This window comes from Neopsephotus bourkii, unplaced genomic scaffold (genome assembly GCF_033783945.1).
Source record: "Neopsephotus bourkii isolate Nb327-2 ecotype Australia unplaced genomic scaffold, CSIRO-AGI_Nbou_v1 NB_547, whole genome shotgun sequence".
Lineage (NCBI taxonomy): Eukaryota > Metazoa > Chordata > Aves > Psittaciformes > Psittacidae > Neopsephotus > Neopsephotus bourkii.
The window spans coordinates 120,838-143,370 of NW_026901048.1; the positions used below are offsets into that span (position 1 = coordinate 120,838).

The 22,533-nt window shown below is 40.8% G+C and overlaps 2 protein-coding genes across 16 annotated transcripts in view; one reads left to right on the forward strand and one right to left on the reverse strand.

The window, feature by feature from the left end:
• Window positions 1–8,806, forward strand: part of PRKG2 (protein kinase cGMP-dependent 2) — a 28,799-nt gene extending 19,993 nt beyond the window's left edge. For 2 of the 9 annotated variants that reach the window (XM_061350871.1, XM_061350874.1), the window contains exons 10-19: window positions 87–185; window positions 1,114–1,264; window positions 2,542–2,678; window positions 2,839–2,928; window positions 3,172–3,313; window positions 4,003–4,166; window positions 4,845–4,967; window positions 5,873–5,935; window positions 6,739–6,805; window positions 7,641–8,806. In XM_061350871.1, the coding sequence (XP_061206855.1) occupies window positions 87–185; window positions 1,114–1,264; window positions 2,542–2,678; window positions 2,839–2,928; window positions 3,172–3,313; window positions 4,003–4,166; window positions 4,845–4,967; window positions 5,873–5,935; window positions 6,739–6,805; window positions 7,641–7,736 (1,132 nt within the window). In that variant the 3' untranslated portion in view covers window positions 7,737–8,806. Of the gene's footprint in view, window positions 1–86; window positions 186–1,113; window positions 1,265–1,294; window positions 1,670–2,541; window positions 2,679–2,838; window positions 2,929–3,171; window positions 3,314–4,002; window positions 4,167–4,844; window positions 4,968–5,872; window positions 5,936–6,334; window positions 6,690–6,738; window positions 6,806–7,640 lie in introns of those variants that run through there. The other 7 variants (XR_009725064.1, XM_061350872.1, XM_061350873.1 and 4 more) reach the window with 7 other exon arrangements.
• Window positions 8,807–11,362: 2,556 nt separating this feature from the next.
• On the reverse strand, window positions 11,363–21,246 carry HNRNPD (heterogeneous nuclear ribonucleoprotein D). 7 transcript variants are annotated; one of them, XR_009725066.1, is made up of 9 exons: window positions 20,990–21,229; window positions 17,360–17,528; window positions 16,430–16,591; window positions 15,183–15,314; window positions 14,167–14,266; window positions 13,934–14,080; window positions 12,907–13,004; window positions 12,492–12,598; window positions 11,658–11,675 (listed from the first exon to the last, which is right to left on the reverse strand). XR_009725066.1 is itself a non-coding variant. In XM_061350880.1 (8 exons), exons 1-8 carry the CDS (start codon window positions 21,175–21,177, stop codon window positions 11,616–11,618), a joined length of 1,065 nt encoding a protein of 354 aa, XP_061206864.1. In that variant the 5' UTR covers window positions 21,178–21,235; the 3' UTR covers window positions 11,363–11,615. The 7 variants fall into 7 exon arrangements, 5 of the variants coding, with proteins under 5 accessions (XP_061206864.1, XP_061206866.1, XP_061206868.1 ...); XM_061350880.1 differs by lacking the exon at window positions 12,907–13,004 and having other exon boundaries at window positions 11,363–11,675; window positions 20,990–21,235; XM_061350882.1 differs by lacking the exon at window positions 12,492–12,598 and having other exon boundaries at window positions 11,363–11,675; window positions 20,990–21,228.
• Between the last annotated feature and the right edge of the window lie 1,287 nt (window positions 21,247–22,533).

The window sequence follows — 22,533 nt, forward strand, 5'->3', positions numbered from 1 at the left end:
CCTTGGTGCAGCAGCACAGATACAGGGATTTTTTTGTCTTTCCACTGTGTGTTCAGTGGTTTATACTGTTTCATTTGGGGTTTTAGGACATTTAATCAAACTGTTGGAACTTACGAGGAGCTCCAAACTTATCTGGAAGGTTATGTGGCTAATCTGACCCGTGCTGATGAAAAGCGACATGCAAAGTAAGTCAGATCATTTGTTAGGCACATCTTCAGTAGGTAATCATACAAAAGAGTGATAGATATGTAGGTAAAATCATGGATGGTAGTTGATAGAGATGAGGCCCTAGGAATGAAAGCAATCAATATAATAATAACTGGATATGCTTATGGAGTCCAATAATTTATTTATTTTCCAAACAAAAATTGAGTACAATCTCAATCTATTGACTGTAAACCAAGAATTCACTCTATTCCATGAAAACTGAGCACAGAAAAGAAGTGAAAATGTGCTCAAATAATTTCTTGCATTTTGATTGTTAATTCTTTGGCTGGCAAAACCCCTAAAGGCCAACTCCCGATTAAGTTAAAGAAACTGTGCTACTGTACAAAAGAATAATTGCCATTTCAAATAGAAATAAGCAGACATAAAAGAAACCATTTATTTTTAATGTTTCAGTGTAGCACTGGTGCTTTTAAAGAGTTTGCTTTTTTAGCTCTGGACTGCATTTGTAGTTTTATCTGCCTCTGAGTTCAACCTGAGCACTATTGGGATATTAGCAGAGTATTATTTTCTTCTATTTACAGATAATACCTGCATTTTTATTTCTGATCATTCTACTGGAACTGGTACATACTCCTTCAGAAATTGGTTCTCCAGCTTGGAGTGCCTCAAGTTTTGTAGCTGACTGTAATTAGGAACCCAATCAGCCTAATCAACTTAATCTTGATAAAAATACCATTGATTGTACTCAGTGAACTTCAGTAGCATTTTGTTTCTAATTTACTTCAATAGAATGTCCAGAGAGAAAGTGCTTCTGCATAAAACAAAATTAAGTTTCTGTGAGGAATTAAGAAGTTTTTTCTTTTATTTTTTATAGGAGTATTAGAGTACTATGATACAGGTTGCTGGCAAGGAAAGCACTAACCTATGTTAATTTTCTTAATGCAGAGGAAGATCCTTCTGCGGACAGTTGGCCAAAGACGTGTCTTTGGAGATGATAGAGCTGAAGGAAAAAGTAGCCCAGTTCCCTCCTTCCCCATTCCAGAATTTAGAAGTTATCACAACTCTGGGTGTTGGTGGGTTCGGAAGGGTTGAGCTTGTAAGAGTTTGTTTTAATCATATTCGAGTAGTTTTCTGTCTTAATGATTAACTGCTGAAAAATATGAAAGATTTTAATATTCTGAATACTTCTGCCTCTCAGACAGAGATAATTCTATATAAAGCAATGCATAGTTTAAAAACACTTTGTGGACTTCAGTGATCAAAGGGGAAAAAACCCCATTCTTGCATGCCTTCATCTCATGCTGTTAGAAGTATCTTCCTGGTCACTAGACATTTATTCATCAGGTTTTGTGTGTGAAGTTTGCAGATGTGCCTACCTGCATTGTGTTGCCTGAATTGCAAGTCTTTTCCCAAGATGCTGTCTGGACCTGAAATAATCTCCAACATGACACAGTCTGTGCTGTTAAATTACTTCTGTATGCCCACAGCAACTATAACCAATGTAATCTAGCTTCTGAGGTGCATTGACTTTGAAATTTCCAACGATTTGTACTGGCCCTTTTGAGTCGTATTCAACAGCATGAACAACTGTGTTTCTAGGACATAAAGAGCCTAATTACACTAAATTCGTAGATTCAACTCTCCTCTGGCTGAGTAGCGAACTCAGGGGAGAGCATGAAGAAAAACTCTTCTTCTGCAGGCTGCTGAAGGTAAAATGGCAAATTAAAGGAGATGTGATTGTAGTGAAGTCAATACTCCTTTACAGTAGTTAGACCACCAATCGTTTTATTTTGATTCATGCTTCACAAAACAAATTTCCACATTGACTGACTGCCAGCTTGGAAATTCTACGGCATCACCTGAATGAGAAGCTAAGACTTGAATTGTCAGCCGGTTGAAGAACATTGATAGCTGTTTCTTTGGATTCCTGGAAGCCCCGTTTTAGCTTGTCTTTTTATTGCATACTGGATAGTATTTCAGTATAACACAAAATTATTTGTAAACTTTCTTCATAAACTGCCTCTGCTTTTTGTTCTTTTGTATTATGCTACTGTTTAGAAATCTTAAATTGAAATTAGAAGCTTTAAAATGTATCACCTATCCAAACTGCTGCTATTTTGTATACATAAAATGACCACAGAGATTATTTCAGTTTACAAGTGGCCACTGGGACACTAAAAAGATTTGATGCTTGACTTGACTTAAAATCACACAGAACAGTTCTGTCTAAAATCTGGCATTTGTCCCTCATTACAGTCATCAATTTCAGTCCTATGCTGTGGTGAAAAAGATGGATATCACTGTACCTATTGAGAACAGATCAGTAAAACATCCTTTCTTTGTCTCACATGTACTCATCATTTTTATTTACAGGTTAAAGTGAAAAATGAGGACATGGCTTTTGCTATGAAGCGTATAAAGAAGAAACACGTAGTGGACACCAAACAACAAGAACATATCTATTCTGAGAAGAAAATCCTTGAGCAGATATGTTCTCCATTCATTGTAAAGTAAGTTGAACATAAGATTCCCGTGAAAGCTGACCCGCAGTTGACCCATGGGGCAGCGTTATTAAGAATGAGGGTTGGCATATCTGAGTTCTGGAGAAGAGACATTGAAGTCTTGTGGTTTATTTTGCTTTTCCTAAATTGCTGCCATTTGTCTTTACAGACTATATCGCACATTCAAAGATAGTAAGTATGTGTACATGCTACTGGAGGCTTGCCTCGGAGGGGAATTGTGGAGCTTGCTGAGAGACAGGTAATGGAAAACGAAGCAGAATTTTGTCCTTTAAAATCACCAGTCAGCTCCATATGAGTAGGTTCTGTATTCAAGGGCTGATAAAAAGACATTTAGTTCAGCTTTCAACTATATGAATGATGTACTGAATGTCAGTGCAAAAAAAGGTGTTAATGTTCTGGGTGTATGTATGTTATCTCGTTAATGAGTGGGGCCTTTTTAGAAGTTAATGGTCTGCAAGGGTAGTGATTATTTCTGTTCCAGAGGCAGCTTTGATGAAGCCACTACAAAGTTCTGTGTTGGGTGTGTGACAGAGGCTTTTGACTATCTCCATCACATAGGGATTATCTACAGAGACCTGAAGCCAGAAAATTTAATTTTGGATGCTGAAGGCTATATAAAACTGGTAAGATGTAATTCTTTTGTAATGTTATCCTTTTGTGCCTGTATCCTGTTCCTTTGCAGAGGGATATAAATAGATAGCTGTAATTATAGTATGAGGATCCCAGAGTTTAATAAGCCTTATACTTCATTGGAAAAGAGGGCAGGCTACTCATTGCACGGTAAGAAACAAAGGCTTTGCAAGCCATAGACAAATGGGATTTGCAGCCTCCGAGGGCTCTTGCCACAGCATAAACAGCAAAAATAATTTCTCCCAGCAGCCAATCTTACTGTAAAGGCAGTAACCACATTTCCCAGGTGCAGAATCACCTTTCTGTCCAGCCTTAAGCAATCATAGGTTCTACCATGGAAAGTGCAAAGAGAATACCCTTCAAAGAGCTTGAAATACCCACTCTGAGGACAATGAGCCATTTTCCATGGGCTGTAAATCATGAGTCCTCAAGGAAAGCATAGATTGTTCTATCCAAAAGAAAAATAATTCAGGAAATTACCCATGAGAATAAATTAATCTCTTCTATAACATTCAGCAATTCAGTGGAATCACTCCTTTCTCCTTCACAACACTGTGTAATTGCTTTAGCTGTACACTGGCGATTCTTGAGATCTTTTCAGGAGGTGAGGAAGCAATTAAGACCTAAGGTTTTCCAGTGCGAAACACCTCTGCATTATGCAGCATATGTTGATTTTGATCAGGTTGATTTTGGATTTGCAAAGAAGATTGGATCAGGGCAGAAAACCTGGACATTTTGTGGAACCCCCGAGTATGTTGCCCCTGAAGTCATTCTGAGTAAGGGCCATGACTTCAGTGTGGATTTTTGGTCCCTTGGGATTCTTGTGTATGAACTCCTTACTGGCAGGTAAGTGCCTCCTATTCCAAGTTTTTACCTCACTTGCTTGTTTTTAGATTTTTTCTAATTTATTTATTTTTAAAATAAACAGTTTAGGGTTTTTCCCATCAGCAAACAGGAATGACTTGCAAAATACTTCTTATTGCCTCTTACACATGTTTTCCATCATTTCAGAAACACCACAAAGCGTAGGACATATTCTCAGTTCTGGTTTACCCATCCAAGGAAGGAGCCAGACAATGGCTATAAGTGGCTGGTGTATAGTTCCTTTACCTGATGATGCTTCCTGTGAGGAACAGCTGACAGCAGACTGTTCTTTTCCCTGTTAGTGGATGATGGGATACAGCAGGGTTGATGAACTATAAGCAGGGCTCATTCTTTGCCTCCATGCGCACTTCCATGTCAACTCTTTATGAATGTTCAGCAGTAGTACAACATGAAGCTTCTCTGAGTTAGGCTGGCAGTCTATCTCAGAGGGACACATATAATCATGCATTTTCCATGGTACCTACAGACAGCTTTTCAGCTTCAAACCTTTCTGATATCTGAAACAGAGTGAAAGGCTGAAGGTTGTAACACTAGGGAGGTGGGAGTTTTTCCATGTTCTCAAATACATGCTTTGATGAGAAATGGCCACATCTGCTCTTGCCAGCCGTTCCATTTATCAGTGTTGCTTTCTTTTTCTAGCCCACCATTTTCTGGGGCCGATCAAATGATGACATATAATTTGATTCTCAAAGGCATTGAAAAGCTGGATTTTCCTAAGGTAATAACAAGGCGGCCTGAGGATTTGATCCGCAGACTCTGCAGGTAGGAGGTGCACTTTGTGGCAGAGCCTGGGTATAGATAGATGGAATGATTTAAGATCCAGTCTAGACTGTTGAATTCCTGACAACTTCATTTACAATTGTTCTGATGCCTAGCATAGTCTGTTCTTATTATATTCAGTGCACTTGCATGCCTCTGACTGTGTCACACCTCACAGTCTGCAGGTGTAGGCTCTGGGCTTTCTCTGTACCTGTGAATTATTTTTGAAACATATCTTAAGGGAAAATTGTTAAGTCTGGGCTGAGGAAAGAGATAAAGAATTTAATTTTATTATCAAACACTGCGTTTTGAAAATTGCTCCCAAAATGACTTAGGCATGTAACTCCTTCAGAAAGGTTAGGATGCTTAAAAGACTGACTTAGGCCTGCTTGAAAATGTGCAAAAAGGTGGTATTTCAAAAGGGACAGCATAAATCAGAAGCATTTGTGTATAGCAGCATGCATAACCTGTGGCTGGCAGTACAGCTGACTTTGAACCCCCAGCTTCAGTGGAATTTCATCCATGGCATGAGAAACAGTATATACACTGTGGTTATACAGCAGGATTGAAAGGATCTTTGTAACTGCCAGTTTTGGTCTGCATCCTTTGTAACTCATGACCAGACCTACTGGCCCAGAAAAAGGAGTTGTGCAACTAAAATTCAACCAGTTGATTTCTCACTGTGCTGTTCGCAGCATAGTGACACCACTTTGGCTTTCTGGAAGGTTTCTCCATCCTCAAAAGAAAGGAGCAATGAGCGACATCTCATTACGTTTCCTCTTAAAACCACGTTGTGTGCAAGCTTCATCCCTGTGTAACTTAAATGCAAGCAGTTAGGACCTATAAATGCTCTTTTAAAAAAAAAAGAGAATTATTAAAAAAAATAATAATCCTTATTCTTTTTTAAGGCAAAACCCTACAGAAAGATTAGGCAACCTGAGGAATGGAATTAATGACATTAAGAAGCATAGGTAAGTGAAAGAGGCTGCCAAGAAACTTTGGGGTTTAATTTGTCCAGTGAACCCATAAAGCTCCAGGCACTTCCAGGCAGATTGCATCTGAGTGATCTCTGTTGCTATTGAGTGTATCTGTGACTAGGGCAGGCACCAATATAAATACAAATCCTCAGCATGATTACCTGAAACATCTTGTTATTTACTGGTTTTGTTGCGGGTCCATGTAGGAGTTTAACTCAGTTCTCAGAGAAATTGATGCCAGTTCAGCATCTTTCAGACCTCCTAACTAATAAATAGTTGCTTCTGAAGAATGGCAGTTAAGAGCTCTGGGGTAATATTAGGGTTTTGTCTTCTCTTCTAATGAAGAAACTCCTCTTTGGATTAAACATTTCCTGCTTTTTCTTTCTATCTGAGTTGTTTCTAAGCCATGTTATTTGTGCTTGGTAAAAGAAGTGCTTTGTCTTTTCTGCTTGTCTCCTCTCATACTGTTAAAAGAGGGTGGTAATCCAAAGGGGTGCATATCTTTGCATGGCTGTGCTTACAGGTATATTAACTTGCATGTCATTTTGGCACCTCTATACAGAGGAGTTGCAATGCACCTGGTGGTCCTGAAGCTCCCCCTGCTACCACTCCCTTGTATGACAATGACAATGCTCAAGTTTCCTCTTTTCAACAACTGTGTTATCACATGGACAAAAGTTGTGATGAAAGAAAAGTCTTATAGCCCTTGTTCACTTGTTTTTCAGCTGTTGATAGTATAGTTACAGAAAACAGTCTTTCTCTCGGTCTCTCCCTGTCTCTCATTTCTTTTTAATCAGGTGGTTGAGTGGTTTTAACTGGGATGGTCTGAAAGTGAGGAAATTAATATCACCTTTAAAAAGAGAGGTATTGGCTTTGACTTTCAATATCATAATGTTTTAACTAACATATAGGTGCTTCTCTACAAAGAAACAGCTGATGGTGACAGCGAAATTTCCCAGAGGTGCATTTGAATTATTATAGCTCAACATTTTTAGTAGAATGAGAGACAGCAAGTGATACATCACTTAAATTCAATTAAATAATGGAAATATTATTCTGCCTGTGTACTTTGCATTAGATTTTCACCCTTACTAGAATAAATAGTGTCTGGTCAGAAACAAATACTGAAAAGAGCTATTTTCCTCAGTAATGGACACATTATTAAAATGCACTGTTCACATTACTGTGCAGAGTGAAAATTCCTGTATTCTCCTATTATCAGGTTACAGCACATCACTGAATAAGCTTCCTATTTTAAACAGCCCATTTCTCTGTGCCCTAAAATGAAAGAAAGATTGAGGATAAAGAATTCAAAACTCACTTTGAATGCAATTTGAAACAAGAAATAATTCCGAGGTCTGCTTTGAGCAGCTATCCCATGAGTGTTGATTTGGTCTTAAAACAAATCTGAATCAAAACTGTATGCAGTGTGGCCAGTTTTCTTACTGACTTTATAGGGCTGTGGGCAAAATCTAGGATTTGGTAGTATTTGGGGAGTGGTTCTGTGTAAGAATGCTAATGCCATTGTTCTGTTGTACAATTCCATTACTGGTGGTTTAGGATGAGGAATTGCATCCATTGACAGAAATCATCCATAGCATTTAATTCTTCCACTAAAAAAATAATGCATAATCAATGGGGAGTATTTTCAAAAGTTACTTTCTGAAACAAAGTTCTGTTTGTGTTTTTAATGTCCTAGCTGTCTGGACCAACTGATCACAGCTACTTTGACAGCTATCCACCCGAAGAGGGAACCCCTCCAGATGAACTTTCAGGCTGGGACAAGGATTTCTGATGTTTTCTTTTTCCAGGGTATTTATAGGAACTCATAGGCATCAGTTCTAAACTTGCTCTTTGTTTCTTGCTTAAAATGCAATTACTCAAGGTTTGTGACAAACAAAATATTCCTTGAAGGATATACAGTGCAGCAGAACTTGCTTGGATAGTGTAACAAAATCTGTGTGCATCTCTTTTTAACAAGGGCATGCATTCAGTCCACCATTGTAACCTGAAGGTTTTTTGATACATACTGTCTCTGTGCACATTTTCAGGCACTATGGATCAGAGGTATGGTTTTACCATTGGAAGTATCACTAGCTAATATTTTGATATTAACAAGGTTACCATATGTCTTTATTTTGAATAGAGAGAATGAGTATTGGAAGCGGATAACTCTGTGGCAATTGCCAGCATCTGACAGGCGTGTATTTTTCACTTTATCTTACATCTACTGTGTATTTCGCTTTTTCCCATAATGGCCAATATTGCATTGATCCAGAAACATGTAGAAAAGAGACTTTTACTGCAAGGTTGATTTGGTCTGATGCTGCAGCTTAAAGGAAGCTTAAAACTGTGGAAGCTGCCTCTCAGTCTAGTTTTGCACCAGGTTGAATGTATGAGCAAGGTTAAATGAAGATACAGCAAGAAACAAGGTGTATATATATGTCAGAAGTTTCCTGGAGAAGCAGACTGTAGTATGTTTTTCCCTCACTGCTTCAAAAAGCCATGTCCATTTCTTATGACTTATCCAAGCTGGGTGATGGAGAAAGTGCCATAGGGATTCCATGGTTTGTTCATTGGTTACAGTTAGCTTTTACTGCTGGGTGGCCAGTGCTTTGACAGCAAATCATTTTTTTATGTAACATTCAGTCCAACTAAAGGCAGTGGAATAGTCTCAATTTAATTCAATGAAAGCCAGATTTAGCCCTGTTTTGTTTCCCTGCCTGGTTGTAAACTTCTGTGGAAACTTGCAGCCAGCAAAACCTGTGCAAAATGGTCATCAGCATACACAGACAGGGAGGAGCAGAGGCTGTAAGCTGGGACTGCAGGTCCTTTAAACAGTTGCAACTAACTCTGTTTAGCAATATGAAGTTATTTGCAGGATTTAGGCACGCTTCTAACGTTTCTCTGTGTTTGTCTTTCTCTCATAAATATTTTCATCAGAGTGAAAATAATATTGTGTCAGTTTTATAAAAAGCCTTACATGTATTCTTCCATTTAATGTATTAGGTAGCTTTCTTCTACATATACGTAAAATAGTTGTGTGTATACATGTATTTCTTTTCTAAGTGAAGAAGTGACCATATGATCAGTTCAATGCAGTTAGCACTAAGTCTGTGCAGCTGTAGGGTATGTTGTCTTTATAAAGCTTGTTTAATTTGCAGTGTGTGCAGAAAACAAAGGGAAGCGTACAGTGCAAAGGGCAGGACATCAGTTTTTTATAATCTCATTCCATACTGCAGTCTGGATTCTTAGCCCTGAATTATACTTCTTGTCCATATGATTCTGAAGAGACTGAGACAGAAAAGATTACTCTGGACAGAGAATCACTGATGTGATTTCCTGCAGCATGTACCCCATTATGTTTTCCCAGTGGATGTTGAGAAAATTAATGTATAAGAAGCTACAATAAATGAGGTTCAGTTTTGTATTTATGCAGAGTTCCCATGTGCTTTTGATTCATTTTATTTCTGGCATGTGCGCAGTTGACTGAGATGAAATCTTCCAGAAACAGAAGTAGAGGCAGATACAGCTGGTACAGGCTAAACATTCTTTGACCTAACCTAAACACTCTTTAATAGACAGATGTACTTCAGATTTCAACTTGGCACCAGTGGAGTTACGCTGTTGTAAAACAAGGACAAACAAGCAATTCAGGCTCAAGTAGTTTCACAGTACTGATTATGGAGAATTGAATGGACAGTTATGATGATGATAATCAGATTATGCTTATTGTTGTTTTTTCTAATTTAAGGTCAGTGAAAAACAGATTTTGATGTTCAGGTTTTGGGCATATTGTGGCTATGTTAGTAATTGAGTTCTGTCTTCGGAATGTTTATCTGTGTTTTGCCTTTCTGTCTCAGCAGCTTTGCTTTTATTGTGTGGCTGCCTCAGAAACTCAGCTATAGCTGCTCTTTCAGGCCTTGAGAAGGGTGATAAGGGGTTTTTGAGCACCTCCCATATGAAGTCAGGCTGAGAAAGTTTGGGCTGTTCAGCCTGGGGAAGAGAAGGCTGCATGGAGACCTCATAGAAGCCTTCCAGTATCTGAAGAGGGCCTACAAGGGTACTGGGGAGGGACTATTCATTAGGGAATTTACTGGTAGGACAAGGGGTAATGGGTTCAAACTTAAACAGGGGAAGTTCAGGTTAGATATAAGGAAGAATTATTGTTCTTTAGTGTGAGGGTGGTGAGGCACTGGAACAGGTTGCCCAAAAAAGTAGTAAATGCTCCACTCCTGGCAATGTTCAAGGCCAGGTTGGACAGAGCCTTGGGTAACATGGCCTAGAGTGAGGTTGGAACTAGATGGTCTTAAGGTCCTTTCCAAACCTAACCCTTCTATTAATCTATGAATACATCATCTGTTAATAGAAAGGGGAAGAAGTAACAGTGCCCCAGATGTTTGAATTCACACATAAATGGGTGCAGGGTGGATGTTAGTGTAAGCCTGCAATATTTTTGCCCTGAATGAGAGGAAACAGCTGTCCTGACATTTAGAGAATCTCTGTGATTTCAGGCAGGATTCAATAGGTCTCCCTTGCAATGAAAAAGCATCTGAGATCCCTTTCTTCTCCCACTACTCAACAAGCAATAGAATCATAGAATAGTTAGCTTTGGAAAGGACCTTAACATCATCTAGCTCCAACCCCCCTGCCATGGGCAGGGACACCTCACACTAAACCATCTCACCCAAGGCTTTGCCCAATCTGGCCTTTAACGCCACCAGAGATGGAGCATTCACAGCTTCCTTGGGCAACCCATTCCAGTGTCTCACACTTGCACAGTAAAGAACTTCTTCGTTCTAGCCCCACTGAGTCACCCAAGCACATGCAATTCCTCAGCCATTAAGGTTCAGAGCATTATTACATGCTTTGATGCAGAGCTAAGTATCAGATTTGTTCTGTGCAGTGCCCAACACCACCTTACAAAACTCACAGGAAGATTACCCATTAACACTTTTCAGTAATTTGTTATTAAAATCACACAGCAGCCAGGCACATCAAATAGGAGCCATACATTGATCCAGACTGCAGCTTGTAAAATCCTCACTTGGTGCAGACAACCTCCCTCCTCTTAAGTAACACATACAAGTCAGCGCTTGCAAGCTATTGCCAGGGAAGGTCAGATTCATTGATTCCAGTCCTCTATCCCTTTCCCTTCTTCCTGCAGGAAGCCAGGCTACTATTAAGCATTCCTTGAAAGTTTCCTGTTGTTTTTATGCTATACTTCAAAAATTATTCCATCTTTACTCTGTAAAGCATTTTGCAAGAAGAGAACTGAGTCCCCTTTACAATCTATTATTACCTAACTACTGCCACTCCTTCAGTGACACAATCACAGTATCAGCTGCAAAACAGAAACTGCTCTTCTGATTCAGAACTTGAATTCCTGGTCCCTGGTCTTGCAACAACAGTCAACACGCATTTATACAAAAAGATTTATTAAAAAAACAGTAAGACACTACTACATCAGGACAATGGCACACTGGGCTTCTGAACACAAGACTTGCGCTACGATACTGAGGAAAGGGCATAAAACAAACTGACTCTTAAGCATAGCAATTAAGAAATAAGACCGTGAAAGCAATTTTGTCTTAAAACTCAGTTAAACTTCAGGGGGACCCAACATCCTACTTCAAATTGATGGACTTGATACAAAAATTAGTTTGAACTGCTATTAGCAGGTAGCATGTGCCACCTCAAATGACTCTTCAAATGAGAAAATACTGCAATCCACCTAGAAAAAAGAAAAGAGAAAGAAGTCATTCTGTGGACATTGACAGCTGGCAGAAAAGCTTTTTGGGTTTATTTTATTTTAGTTTTATTTTTTATTAAGAGACCACTGCATTTTAGATACCCCTATTACTTCCCACTCTATGTAAATATGGTATATCAACATTAATCATATAAATATATGCTTTTTAAATTAAAGCTGAACGGGAGAGTCCGTGAGCTGGAAATCCACATGTGCACCAATGTTTAAGGCAAGTTTTTCATTGTATGCTGTAAATTTACTTAGAAAATGCTTTTAGTCTTGGATGTTACAAAACATCTATGATACCCATAACCACCACCAAAGTTATTTTGGTGAATGGACCTTCTGGGCCCCAAACTTGCGTTTAAGAATTGTGCTGACCCACTATAGAATACCATTAGTTTATCCATTAAGAAAATACAACTAAAAGAAAAGGTTACATTAACTACTATAGTAGGATTGTGTTCAGAAGCTAAAGAGGAGCCAACACAACAGGAATTCAGCTCAAGAACTTCTTGCAATTACTGCTACATGTCTATAAATGGGAAAAGCAAGCATTAAAATAGATTAATAAAATATAAAATTAAGACTGGAAAATCCAGAGACAAGCTGTATCCTTAGAAGAACAAAGTTAAAATTATTCAGTAAGCTGACGTATTTAACCATTACTGGGCCTGTAAAAAACGCATTAAAATTACATTACATATAGTTTTAAAAGCAAAGAAATAAGTGAAGGCAAAGCTTGAAGTATCCATTTTATTTTATAATGCTGATACAGGATGTTGGAAGAGACCATACCAAACGGCAGCATTCGAGAGCGTGAGCATCTCGTACCCTGTCCGCATTGAGCGGGCCTGTGAGAATCGTGAAGTCAGCGCGACACAGGGCCTGCAAGGAAGTCCCCGCTGGCGGGTACAAACAAGGTATAATGTCAGAGTTAGTAGGCAATATTGTTTCGCTGCAATTCCTTAATTTGTACCCATTAGCAGTACTTTACCTGTTAACTTTACTGACTTGTTAATTATAGGGCAAAAAGCAAAAGCTTAAGAGCACCTGCGTTACATATCTTCAAAGTCATTATGTTACATTACGGTAAGCACGTCTGGGTGCTGTGAAATTTTAAAACATTAATCATTACAGTAACTTATGCAGTAGATTTGAAAAATTACTATTAATTACAAAAAAAGTTTGTAAGGATATATTTAGGACATACCTGTTTGGGGTAAGTTGCAAACGGAATAATTTAGTATGGTTTGTAGCTATTTTGATGGCCACCTCGCCGAGATACTTTCCCATAACCACTCTGCTGATCTAAACATAATAGAAAGCTATCAGATGGAAAGCTTCAGAGCCTAAAGCGTTTCAGAAGGAAGCATCTATGCCACCAGCTCAGGCAGCTTGCAAAGCCAGCCTCCCTCACCCAGACTCCTAAGCAATATGAAACTACTCAAAACTGTTTTCACCCTGCTCACAACTTCAGCTTCTCCAGAACATTAAGATTTACACCTGCCCATTCATATAACATCTGGGAGAAAGACAACCACATTCACTGAAGTCCTAGCTCATTCCAAAAATGTCAAGTAGTTTTGGCAATACTGAGGAAGGGCAAATTTACCAGAGGACTGGCAAGAAAGTGCTACTGGCAGATAAGACTACCCCCCCTCCACTGCTTTGCAGGAGTGTGTAACTGCACAGCTGTCTGCTGTCCCTGTCCAAACTCATCTTATGGCCCCATCATCATCATACTAACTATAGCCTTTTTGTAGATGGATACTCATTCAGTACGCCATCACCACAGTCCTCAAATGCATGTGCTGATCTTGGCCAACAAGGCCCAACAAGCTCCCTTCAGGAACCCAGTCTACAAAGCAGATTTATAAGGAGATGGCCAAGGTAGGGATCCTCTCTCTCTAACCAACTAACAGAGCTGTGAAACCAAGGGGGGCAAGGGACACTTTCTCTTTTGATCAGGAGAGGCAATACTCCCATCTCCCAGAAATACAGGATTTCCTAGCAGTACTACAGCCCCACTACATACCCAATCGCCATGCACACTTGACATATCAAAGCAGAAAAAGTGGGGACAGAGGAGTGTTTGAAACCAAGGACAAGATGGATGCTGCTGAGTGAGCTGAAAGCCTAAACCAGTATGATTTCAAGACAACTATCTTCTATACCTGTAGCAGCAATTTTTTTAAAAGCAGCAGATTAGGACTTTATGTAAGAAGTACAGTACTTACTGCTATAATCACCATATCCATAGTAGTTGTTGTAACCAGTGTAGTCGTATCCTCCATAACCTCCATACCCTTGGCTGTTGTAGCCATAGTTCCCATACCCCTGATTCCAGTAGTTGCTGTATCCCTGATTCCAGTTTTGACTGGGGCCTGAAACATAAAACTCATAGCTGTAGGAGACTCGTTCTCATTTCAGCCAGCCCTTGCCTTCCAATACCACGGCAATGCAAACTTACCTCCACCTCTTCCTCGAGCTCTTCCAACAAATCCTCCTCGACTGCCCCACTGCTGCTGCTGCTGGTACTGCTCCTTTGACATGGCTACTTTTATTTCACACTGGAAATGGAAAGTTAAAATCAGATCCAATTAGCAAAGATATCCCCTACAAATCATTCTTAAATTCACAGAGCACTAAGCAGAAAATAGGATTTGGTCACTCTAGTGCTCTCCCTGAAAAAAAATGGATAGCTTATACTTTCCAAATTGAAAACAGTTGTAAGACACTGCTGTTATAGAAAAACCCCAAACATTTAAAGTTTCCTAACTTTCTGCCAGTATAACCAGTTCTGAGAAGAATGCTTTTTGTTTGTATGGCTTTATCTCTTTGAAACAAAACTCTGAGGTCTGTTTATCTGGGAAAAGTGAAATCAAATCTGAGCTACAAAAGCATGGTCAACTCTGTTCTGAGCCTTTAACTACATGTTCATCCAGTGAAAAAGAGGCCAGCTACAATCAGAGTTTTTGTTACAAGGTTGAATTTCAACAAGGTTTCTGAAAGGGACGTAACTTCCAAGAGAAAAGCCTATCTTCCTGTTTCACTGCAGTTTTGAGAGCACTCTAAGATACATTAACGTTTTGCTTAAAACAACAAAATATTTCCATATTAAACAGACAGAGACCCAGCTACCAGGAAAAAATGGCACAGTCTGATACAGCAGATCAGTGGCACAGCATTCTCACCACACAGCAAAAGAATGTGGGAGCTTCACAATGAAAAAACACGCTGTGGCCCAGCCCTCTCTTCAGATGTGGTGTAGTACAAAACCTCACCAGAAACACCCTCAGCTCAGAAGTTAAGATTACAGTAACTCAAGTCCTAGCACAGGTATGAATAATTCATAGTCTTAATTCCTACATGTGAGAAATAATGCTTAGAGATATTGTCAGATTCTTATCCCAAAACAGATGCAACAGATAATGCAATTCCTTTCCACTGTCATTATTCAGTTTCTCTAGGAAAAACTTCACCTACTTTACTAAGCCCAACATTGTGGTATTTCTTTTCCATTATTTTCTTCACTGGTTCCTCCTCCTTGAAAGTAATGAAGCAAAATCCACGCCTCTTGTTAGTTTTGTTGTCCATGGGGAGCTCTATTGATTCAACCTGGTAGAAGACAGTGATTTTATCTTTTAACCTGCCATTCATGACACTTAAAAATGTTTCTAACAGGTCCTATTTATTAACTGAAATTATTTAGACTTGAATATGATAATGTGCCTCATTTGTGGGCTTTACATCACTAGACACCATCAACAACAACATCACAATCATCACCTTCACTATAAACAGTATTCATAATTGTGTAAAAGATTTCTTTCCCCTCTAACTCACAGTATCATTTGCCTATTCAGGAGCTCATATAAAATGTGGTGCACAAAGAATATTGTAGTTATGCTGGATAAATAGTCTCAGTTTGACTTTCAGTTTTAACTCAGTTAAGACTGAAGTAACTAAGTTTTTCAAACCTTGAGCAGACCTAAATATTCAAATTTCATATGAAAAAGATGTAGCTTTGTGTAAGTGCATAGTTCTGTTCATCCACAATGCTGCTAAGATTTTACACCTGACTACAGAAAGTAAAATTCTCCTTACATATGGCACACAAGACTTCAAAGGAGATCTATAGTCCAGAGTGAATTCTCTGTGAGGTAGCAAGAGGGCAGCAGTAAGACTGACAAATGAATTCCCTGAGAGCAGTTACGACCTGAGGCTGGCAGCATCTGAGAACTAATAGGGAAGCAGCAGCTGTACAAAGCCAGCTTTTAAGTACTGCAGTGCTACTTTGTCACCTGCATCACCAAACACCTGGGACAGAGAGAGACAGAGACTAGTTGCATAGAATTTAGGCAAAACTGTCTGAATCTGTGACACAGCAGATCAGCTGGGGTGGCTGAAGAGCATGTCAGCCAACTGACCAAAGCAGCATGCTCGAAAATGCTGCCTCCCAGGTCTGTTCCAGTCAAGACTGTCATACATCCCATGAATTAGTTCCTGACTGATTTATCCCAGCACCACCTTTCATTAACCCAGTTCATGCAACTCAAAGCCTGTAATATCCTTCTCATCAGAATTCTGACTCCTAAGACACATGGAGCTTTACTGGCCATTAAACTTATAGCAGCAACTATGCAGGCTGCATTTGCGGGATGCTTTTTATTACTAAATGTGCAAAGACACAACAAGTTCTACAAGTATAAGCAGTTTATTTCACCACATACCTCACCAAATCCTCCAAAATATTCCCTTATTTTCTCCTCAGGAGTGTCTGGAGATAAGCCCCCAACAAAAATCTTTTTAACGGGTTCTTTTGTTTTCATGGCTTTAGCTCTTTTTGGATCAATGACCTTTCCATTCAGCTTGTGTTCTTTCTGGTCCATGACCTGTTGAAAATTAAAACATGATCTTATTCATGGTTCAAGCTAAATGTTTCACTGGTGTTTTCAGCAAGGCTTAGTTTTTTTATACTTACTTTTTGTTAATGCTTTTGCTTCAATTTCAGTACTTGGATTACAGCAATAATTTATTGCACAAAACAAAATAGTTCCATGATTCTGATCACTATCACTGACACAGCCTTTCAAGAGTCACCTGGAACCATCTATCACAAGTGAGAGTCCAACACTTCTCAAACTACTCTAGAATCCCATCCTCAAACCTCATGAGGTAAAGAACCTGTACTTTAAATATTACTAAAGGTCAACAAAGGCAAAAGCTTATCAGTGTGCTGTGTCAAACACCATCTTAGAAAGGTTAACAGCTAATTTTTGCTTGAATAAAGCCAAATCTATCAAAGCCACAGGATCTGCTCTAAGGGATTATGTGACAGCTCTGGAATGCAAAGACTTTAAGTTCTTTTATAAATTACTACTTTCACAGTAGTAGGAAGCATGCATTCATTTACAGTGGTTTGCAAAAGATTCCCCTGTAAGTACCCAAAGCCATGACTTGGGAATAATTTCTGAGCTTGGCCACTGCATCACAAGTAAGACAGTTCAAGAGAAAATAACATTTCAATAAGCATCTTAAATATACCGTATCCCACAGTCATCTTTAACAGATCACATACAAATAACTATGCATACAATCACCCTAGTGTTGTGTATCTGCTACCTAAAATGCAATATGTAGTTTCACTATGTTAATACTACCTTATCTACGCTCTCTGATTCTTTGAAGAGTACAAAGCCGAAGCCTCGCGATCGCCCAGTGATTGGATCTAACTTCAGAGTGCAGTCTACAACTTCACCAAACTTAGAGAAATAGTCCTTCAGATCTTTCTTTGTAGTGTCCCAGCTAAGGCCGCCGATAAACATTTTCCTGTTAAGACAAGACAGTTAATCTGTTAATGTGCCTTAACCAAAATCCTGTACTGACAAGCTTTACGAATCCAGTTACCTAATGCAAAGGACAGCATGGTTTATTGGTGAGTTGTCACGCACACAGGCCTTTTTGAGAACTTGCTTAAATGATCCTGGCTAGATTAGACAAAGGCTTACATGTACAGAAAAGTTTTGTAACATCATCTTAACACTGCTAACCCAAGGAACTGAAAAGAGTGATAAAAAGATACCTTACTACTTCCTTGCAACCCCACCATTACTGACCCACCACAAGATTAATTCCATTTAGTTATCTGAGGAGCTTCCACACAACTGCTTATGAAACAAACAGTGGCAGAATACATGTATAAGCAGTGCAATTAAACAGAAGCATTTATGTACTAGTCTGGACTGGACATATGCCAATAAAACAAAGTTTAATCAAGTCCCCTTCCCCAGAAATCAGTAAAAAAGCAAAATGATGGATGGTCAACTTTCCACCCAAACCCATGACATAAACATCTGGGCATAATCCAAATAATCACAATAATCCAATAATCACAAGAACACTTTCCCACAGGACCAGTGTTGGTGTGCAAACAAGTACAGCAGGTAACTCTGATCATGACTTGTATTTTCAAAAGCATACTGGAAGCTCGGAAATTAGATCATGACCATCCAATCCCATACTAAATAAGTAAGTAAATCAAGAACCACTGTGTCTCAAGATGAAACACTTCATGATTTACATATTCTTCTAATACTGATAAGATTTTACAGCGGGCTCAAAACAAAACCTATGATCCATTATGATCTATGAAAATGCTTTCTACAAAGCTTTGCCCATTTTCACTGTACCAACTTAAGCCACAATCACAGATTTATCAGAAAACCTAAAAAGCCACTGTAGCATGTTACCACCTGTTCCACTTTCCACACACAGGCATATTTCTGCCAACTGCATGTAATTTCACTGTACTTCTGTAAGTCAAACTCTCTCTAATCAAAAAGCTGCTTGTGTGAACTAACTCTGATGAATTAGCTGTGCTCTTACAAGAGCATTCAGCTTCTGACAAACATACCCAATCTCCATGCAGACGTGGGGGTTCAGGAGCTTCAGGTGTCTCTATAAAAAGTCTTGAAGTCTATTGAACAGGAACTCTGATCTCCGATCCCTTTATCAACTTTTCCCATTAGTTACAGACAATAAAGCACCAAAAGCTCTTTCTAGTGTGACATCTTATTGTATGCAAGACCAATATGGAAAAAATGACCCACACAATGGTGAGCCAGTAGCCTCATACCAGTACAGACTGCAATCCAAAGGATGGTTTGTGTCCTTGTGTCTATCCATCATTAAGGTTCTTTTTTGGTCATTTGTTTTGTGGGCTTTTTTTAAGCAGAAAAATAGAATGCATACAGAGGGTGCAGTGTCACACTTCTGACACATGTGGAATAGTGATACTCTAGCAGTTACTACTGAACATACACTTGCTACCTGATACACAGAACACCTGCTTTGCAGTTATCAACAAACCATTAACATACAAACCTTGTAGTATAATTCTTGTCAATCACGGTTAGCATATCAATAAGTACATGACAGAACACAACATTGAAACTACCAGCCCTCTGAAGGACTCTCTTCTGAGCATGCAGTAACTGCATCAATGAGTTCAGTTACAGAGCAGCAAAACACGAACTGCTTCAGTTTACTACTATTGAAATTGAATAACTACTGCTCCACTGCAAAACTAAGGTCAGACTACAGTTACAACACAAACATGAGCACAACAAACAATTAAGGTACAATGCCACAGTGCTGTCAAAGGCTTGTAAAATACACACGTTTCCCAAACCACAGTCTGGCTCATGTAAGACACATCAGCACACATAGTTTTCCAAAATAATTTACCAGCAGCATACTTGGAAAGTTTTCAGGCTTTGCTAAACAGAGCACAGACAACACCACTAGTAGCTTTGGTCTCCAACAGGCTAGTCAGGAAGTCTCCTTGCATTTGCCAACACGTGGATTTCCCTAGTCCACAGTTCTGAGATCTGAGGGTATGAGAACCTGTTTCTTCCAGAAGACACTGTCTTTAACTCCTAAGGCAAAGGTAACACACCAATGTATCCTCAACCAACAGCTACCAAGAATGCTGTTTTCCCTCTACTACCAAGCGAGCTGTTTCCTGTACAGCAATACCCTTAAGAATTGGCAGATTAAAACACCTCACTGAAGTAAATTACAAGTCAGTGTATGCTACATGTAATCGCAAACTGCAAAGGTACTTAGAGCCATTAAGAGCAGGTGAGAAGTAATAAAAACATTCTAAGTTTTCACTAACCCCGCAGAACACTGAGAAAATGTTCCTGTTTTTTCCCTGCTCTCAGCAGCATCCCAGGTTATTACGGGAGGCAGACACTCGGGAAGGTTATACAGCAAGTCTCTACAGCACACAGCAGCTAGTGTTCCTGTATCTAATTTTCTGCCTTGATCAAAACCAGATTTTAAGGTCGAGTTTCTTACTGGTCTGACAGGAGACAGCATACAGCAGCAGCCTCTCCTGTAACTGGGATAGTATGTCAATTTCAGCTGCTATATGAACGCGACACTGCCTCATGCCAAACATCAGGCAGACCCTCAGAAGGTTAAAAGCTGCCCATGGCAGGAGGGTTGGAACTAGCTGATCTTAAGGTCCTTTCCAACCCTAACTATTCTATGATTCACTCTTAAGTTGTCACCTAGAACAACTTTCCCCAAAGCAAGCTTCGTGAGCACAGGAGGAATAGTTTAAGGTGCAAAGAAGTCAAGGTGTTTCATGCCTCTGACACACAACTGACATACATTTTATGTTTGCAACAGCAGGCAATACTAAGTGAATGCAACCTGAGCATTAAGCTACACTAACTTACAGCTTTAACGCATGTACCACACATTAACTTGTAGAAAAGACATCCCCGATGCTAACGGCAGTAGGATTTGGGTTGACATGGGCATGAAACTTTCCCCCCTTGACAGCAGCATCTGGAACTCCGTGACAGCGCTGCTCCCGCTAAATTCCAAACTGACCCTGAACACAGGATGACCCCCGAAAAGCCAACCAGCTACCGACCCGGCTGTGCTTCCCAAGAGCACGCCGGGCCGTGTTTAAGTTTACAGCCTTCAGTTACCACCCGAGCCGCTCCGCCCTCGGAACACCATCTTCCTACTGTTCACGGCCCGGTGTTTCCAGCACACCGGAAGACGGGGCTGCCCCAGCGGCGTCGCCCGCCGAGCCCAGCCGGCGTCCCGCCCCCGACAGCCCGGCCCGGTACGTGACGTCGCTGGGGCGCCAAGTAAACAAACAGGGCGGCGAAAGGAGCCGCGCCGGGCCAAGTCGAGGGGCGCCGCAACACACCGCCCGCCCAGCAGGACGCCGCCAAGGAGACAAAAGCCGCGGGGCCCCTGTGGCTCACCCCTCGTCCTCCTCGTTCTTGCTGGCGTCGATCTTCGCTCCCTCCGACTCGATCCCGCCGCCGCCACCTCCCCCGTCGGCGCCCCCCGCCACAGCCCCCGCCAGCCCCTCAGACTGCTCCGCGGGCTCTGCCAAGTTGCCTCCGGCGCCCGCCACCGCCGAGTCCATCGCGAACTGCTGCTCCGACATGGCGCCGGTGCGGCTGACCCGCGCAGGCCGGCCGGCCAGACAGCCAGCGACCGCGCCGCCCAGCCGCCCGCCCGCCGGCCGGCCCCTTCCCCGCCGAGGCCCCGGCCCCCCGATCGCGGCCCCGGCACGAGCGCACCGAGCCCTCCTCCTTTCGCTCGCGTTTTTTAATGGCGCCGCCACCGACACAACCTAAAATGGCGGACGGAAGGAGAGCGGCGGGCGCGGTCACGTGACGGGGAGACGGCGGCGGGGCGGGGGTAAGGGGTGGTGGCACCGGGCCGTTGGAGCAGGCGGCTGGGGACAGTTCGCCGGCGGGCACTGAGACGCCGAACTTCGCGCTTTGGCTTTTTTCGGGTGAGAGCCGCCGCGGAGCAGGGCGTGGTGTGAGCATGGGCACGGGTACCGGGGCACACCTGCCCGAGCCCCGCTGGGACCCGAGCGTGCAGGGCCGGCATGCAGACACCTCCGTCCGCGTTCCCAGGGCCTGAAGATACAGAAATTACGCTTCACACACACAAAATCAGTCACTTTTACATTTAAAACATAAATTGATACAAGGAAAACTTGACCCTTAAACACGTGCTTTTATATATATATGTGTGTGCATATATATATATAAAAGTGTAATAGCAAAGCCACATCCTAGTCACAAAAGTAAAGCACTGTTGGCAAGGACAGCTTCAGCATCTAGCTACACCCTGGAAAAGTTAGTACAGTCACACACTGCTGCAGCTTCTAGCTCTTTAATTTGTAACCAGTGATGGCAACAAGTCTTTCCTTATCCAGTCTAATTGACAAGATATAAGAACCTCCCCAGATATAGTAACTGCTTAAACTAAGAGTTGTGGTATGCAGCATTTCTGTATGACAAAAGAGAACACTCAGCTGCCTGATAAAGAAATAAACCTTAAAATCAGTTTGGAAACTTAAGAGAAATCTCTTCCCAACTACTCCCTTTTGCAAGACTGGCCTCCTCTCTGATTTAGCTACTCACATTTCACTTCACTCTAACACTCAAGGTTTATTTTTGATACATAACTACGCATTTGTGCCAAAGAAAAAGCAAACAATGTTAAGACAGATTGCTGCAATCCTTCAGCTTTCGGCTGAATAGGTTTGCTCACTTACCTATCGCAGCTGTTCTACTCAGAATACAACCTGCTGGTTAAAGCAGTTTCCCTTCTCATGCTATCATTCATTCAGGCTTTTTATTAATGATGCTTGTTAGCATATTCAAGATGGGAAGCCTGTTTTCTATTCCTGTTGAGAAGAATCCAATAAAGAATCCAACTTGAATGAATAGATCCCCAACTTGTACTGAAATTGGATACCAACCCTAGAATTAAGGAACTTGTA

Coding starts and splice junctions, on each gene's coding strand:
- HNRNPD (XM_061350880.1), bottom strand. CDS start 21,177: ATGTCGGAGCAGCAGTTCGCGATGGACTCGGCGGTGGCGGGCGCCGGA. Junction 14,267..15,182: donor ACAATGTTGGGCTTAGTAAA/GTAGGTGAAGTT, acceptor TTCCATTTCCAG/TGTGAAATAAAAGTAGCCAT. Junction 12,599..13,933: donor TGGATATGGTGATTATAGCA/GTAAGTACTGTA, acceptor TGTACCCGCCAG/CGGGGACTTCCTTGCAGGCC.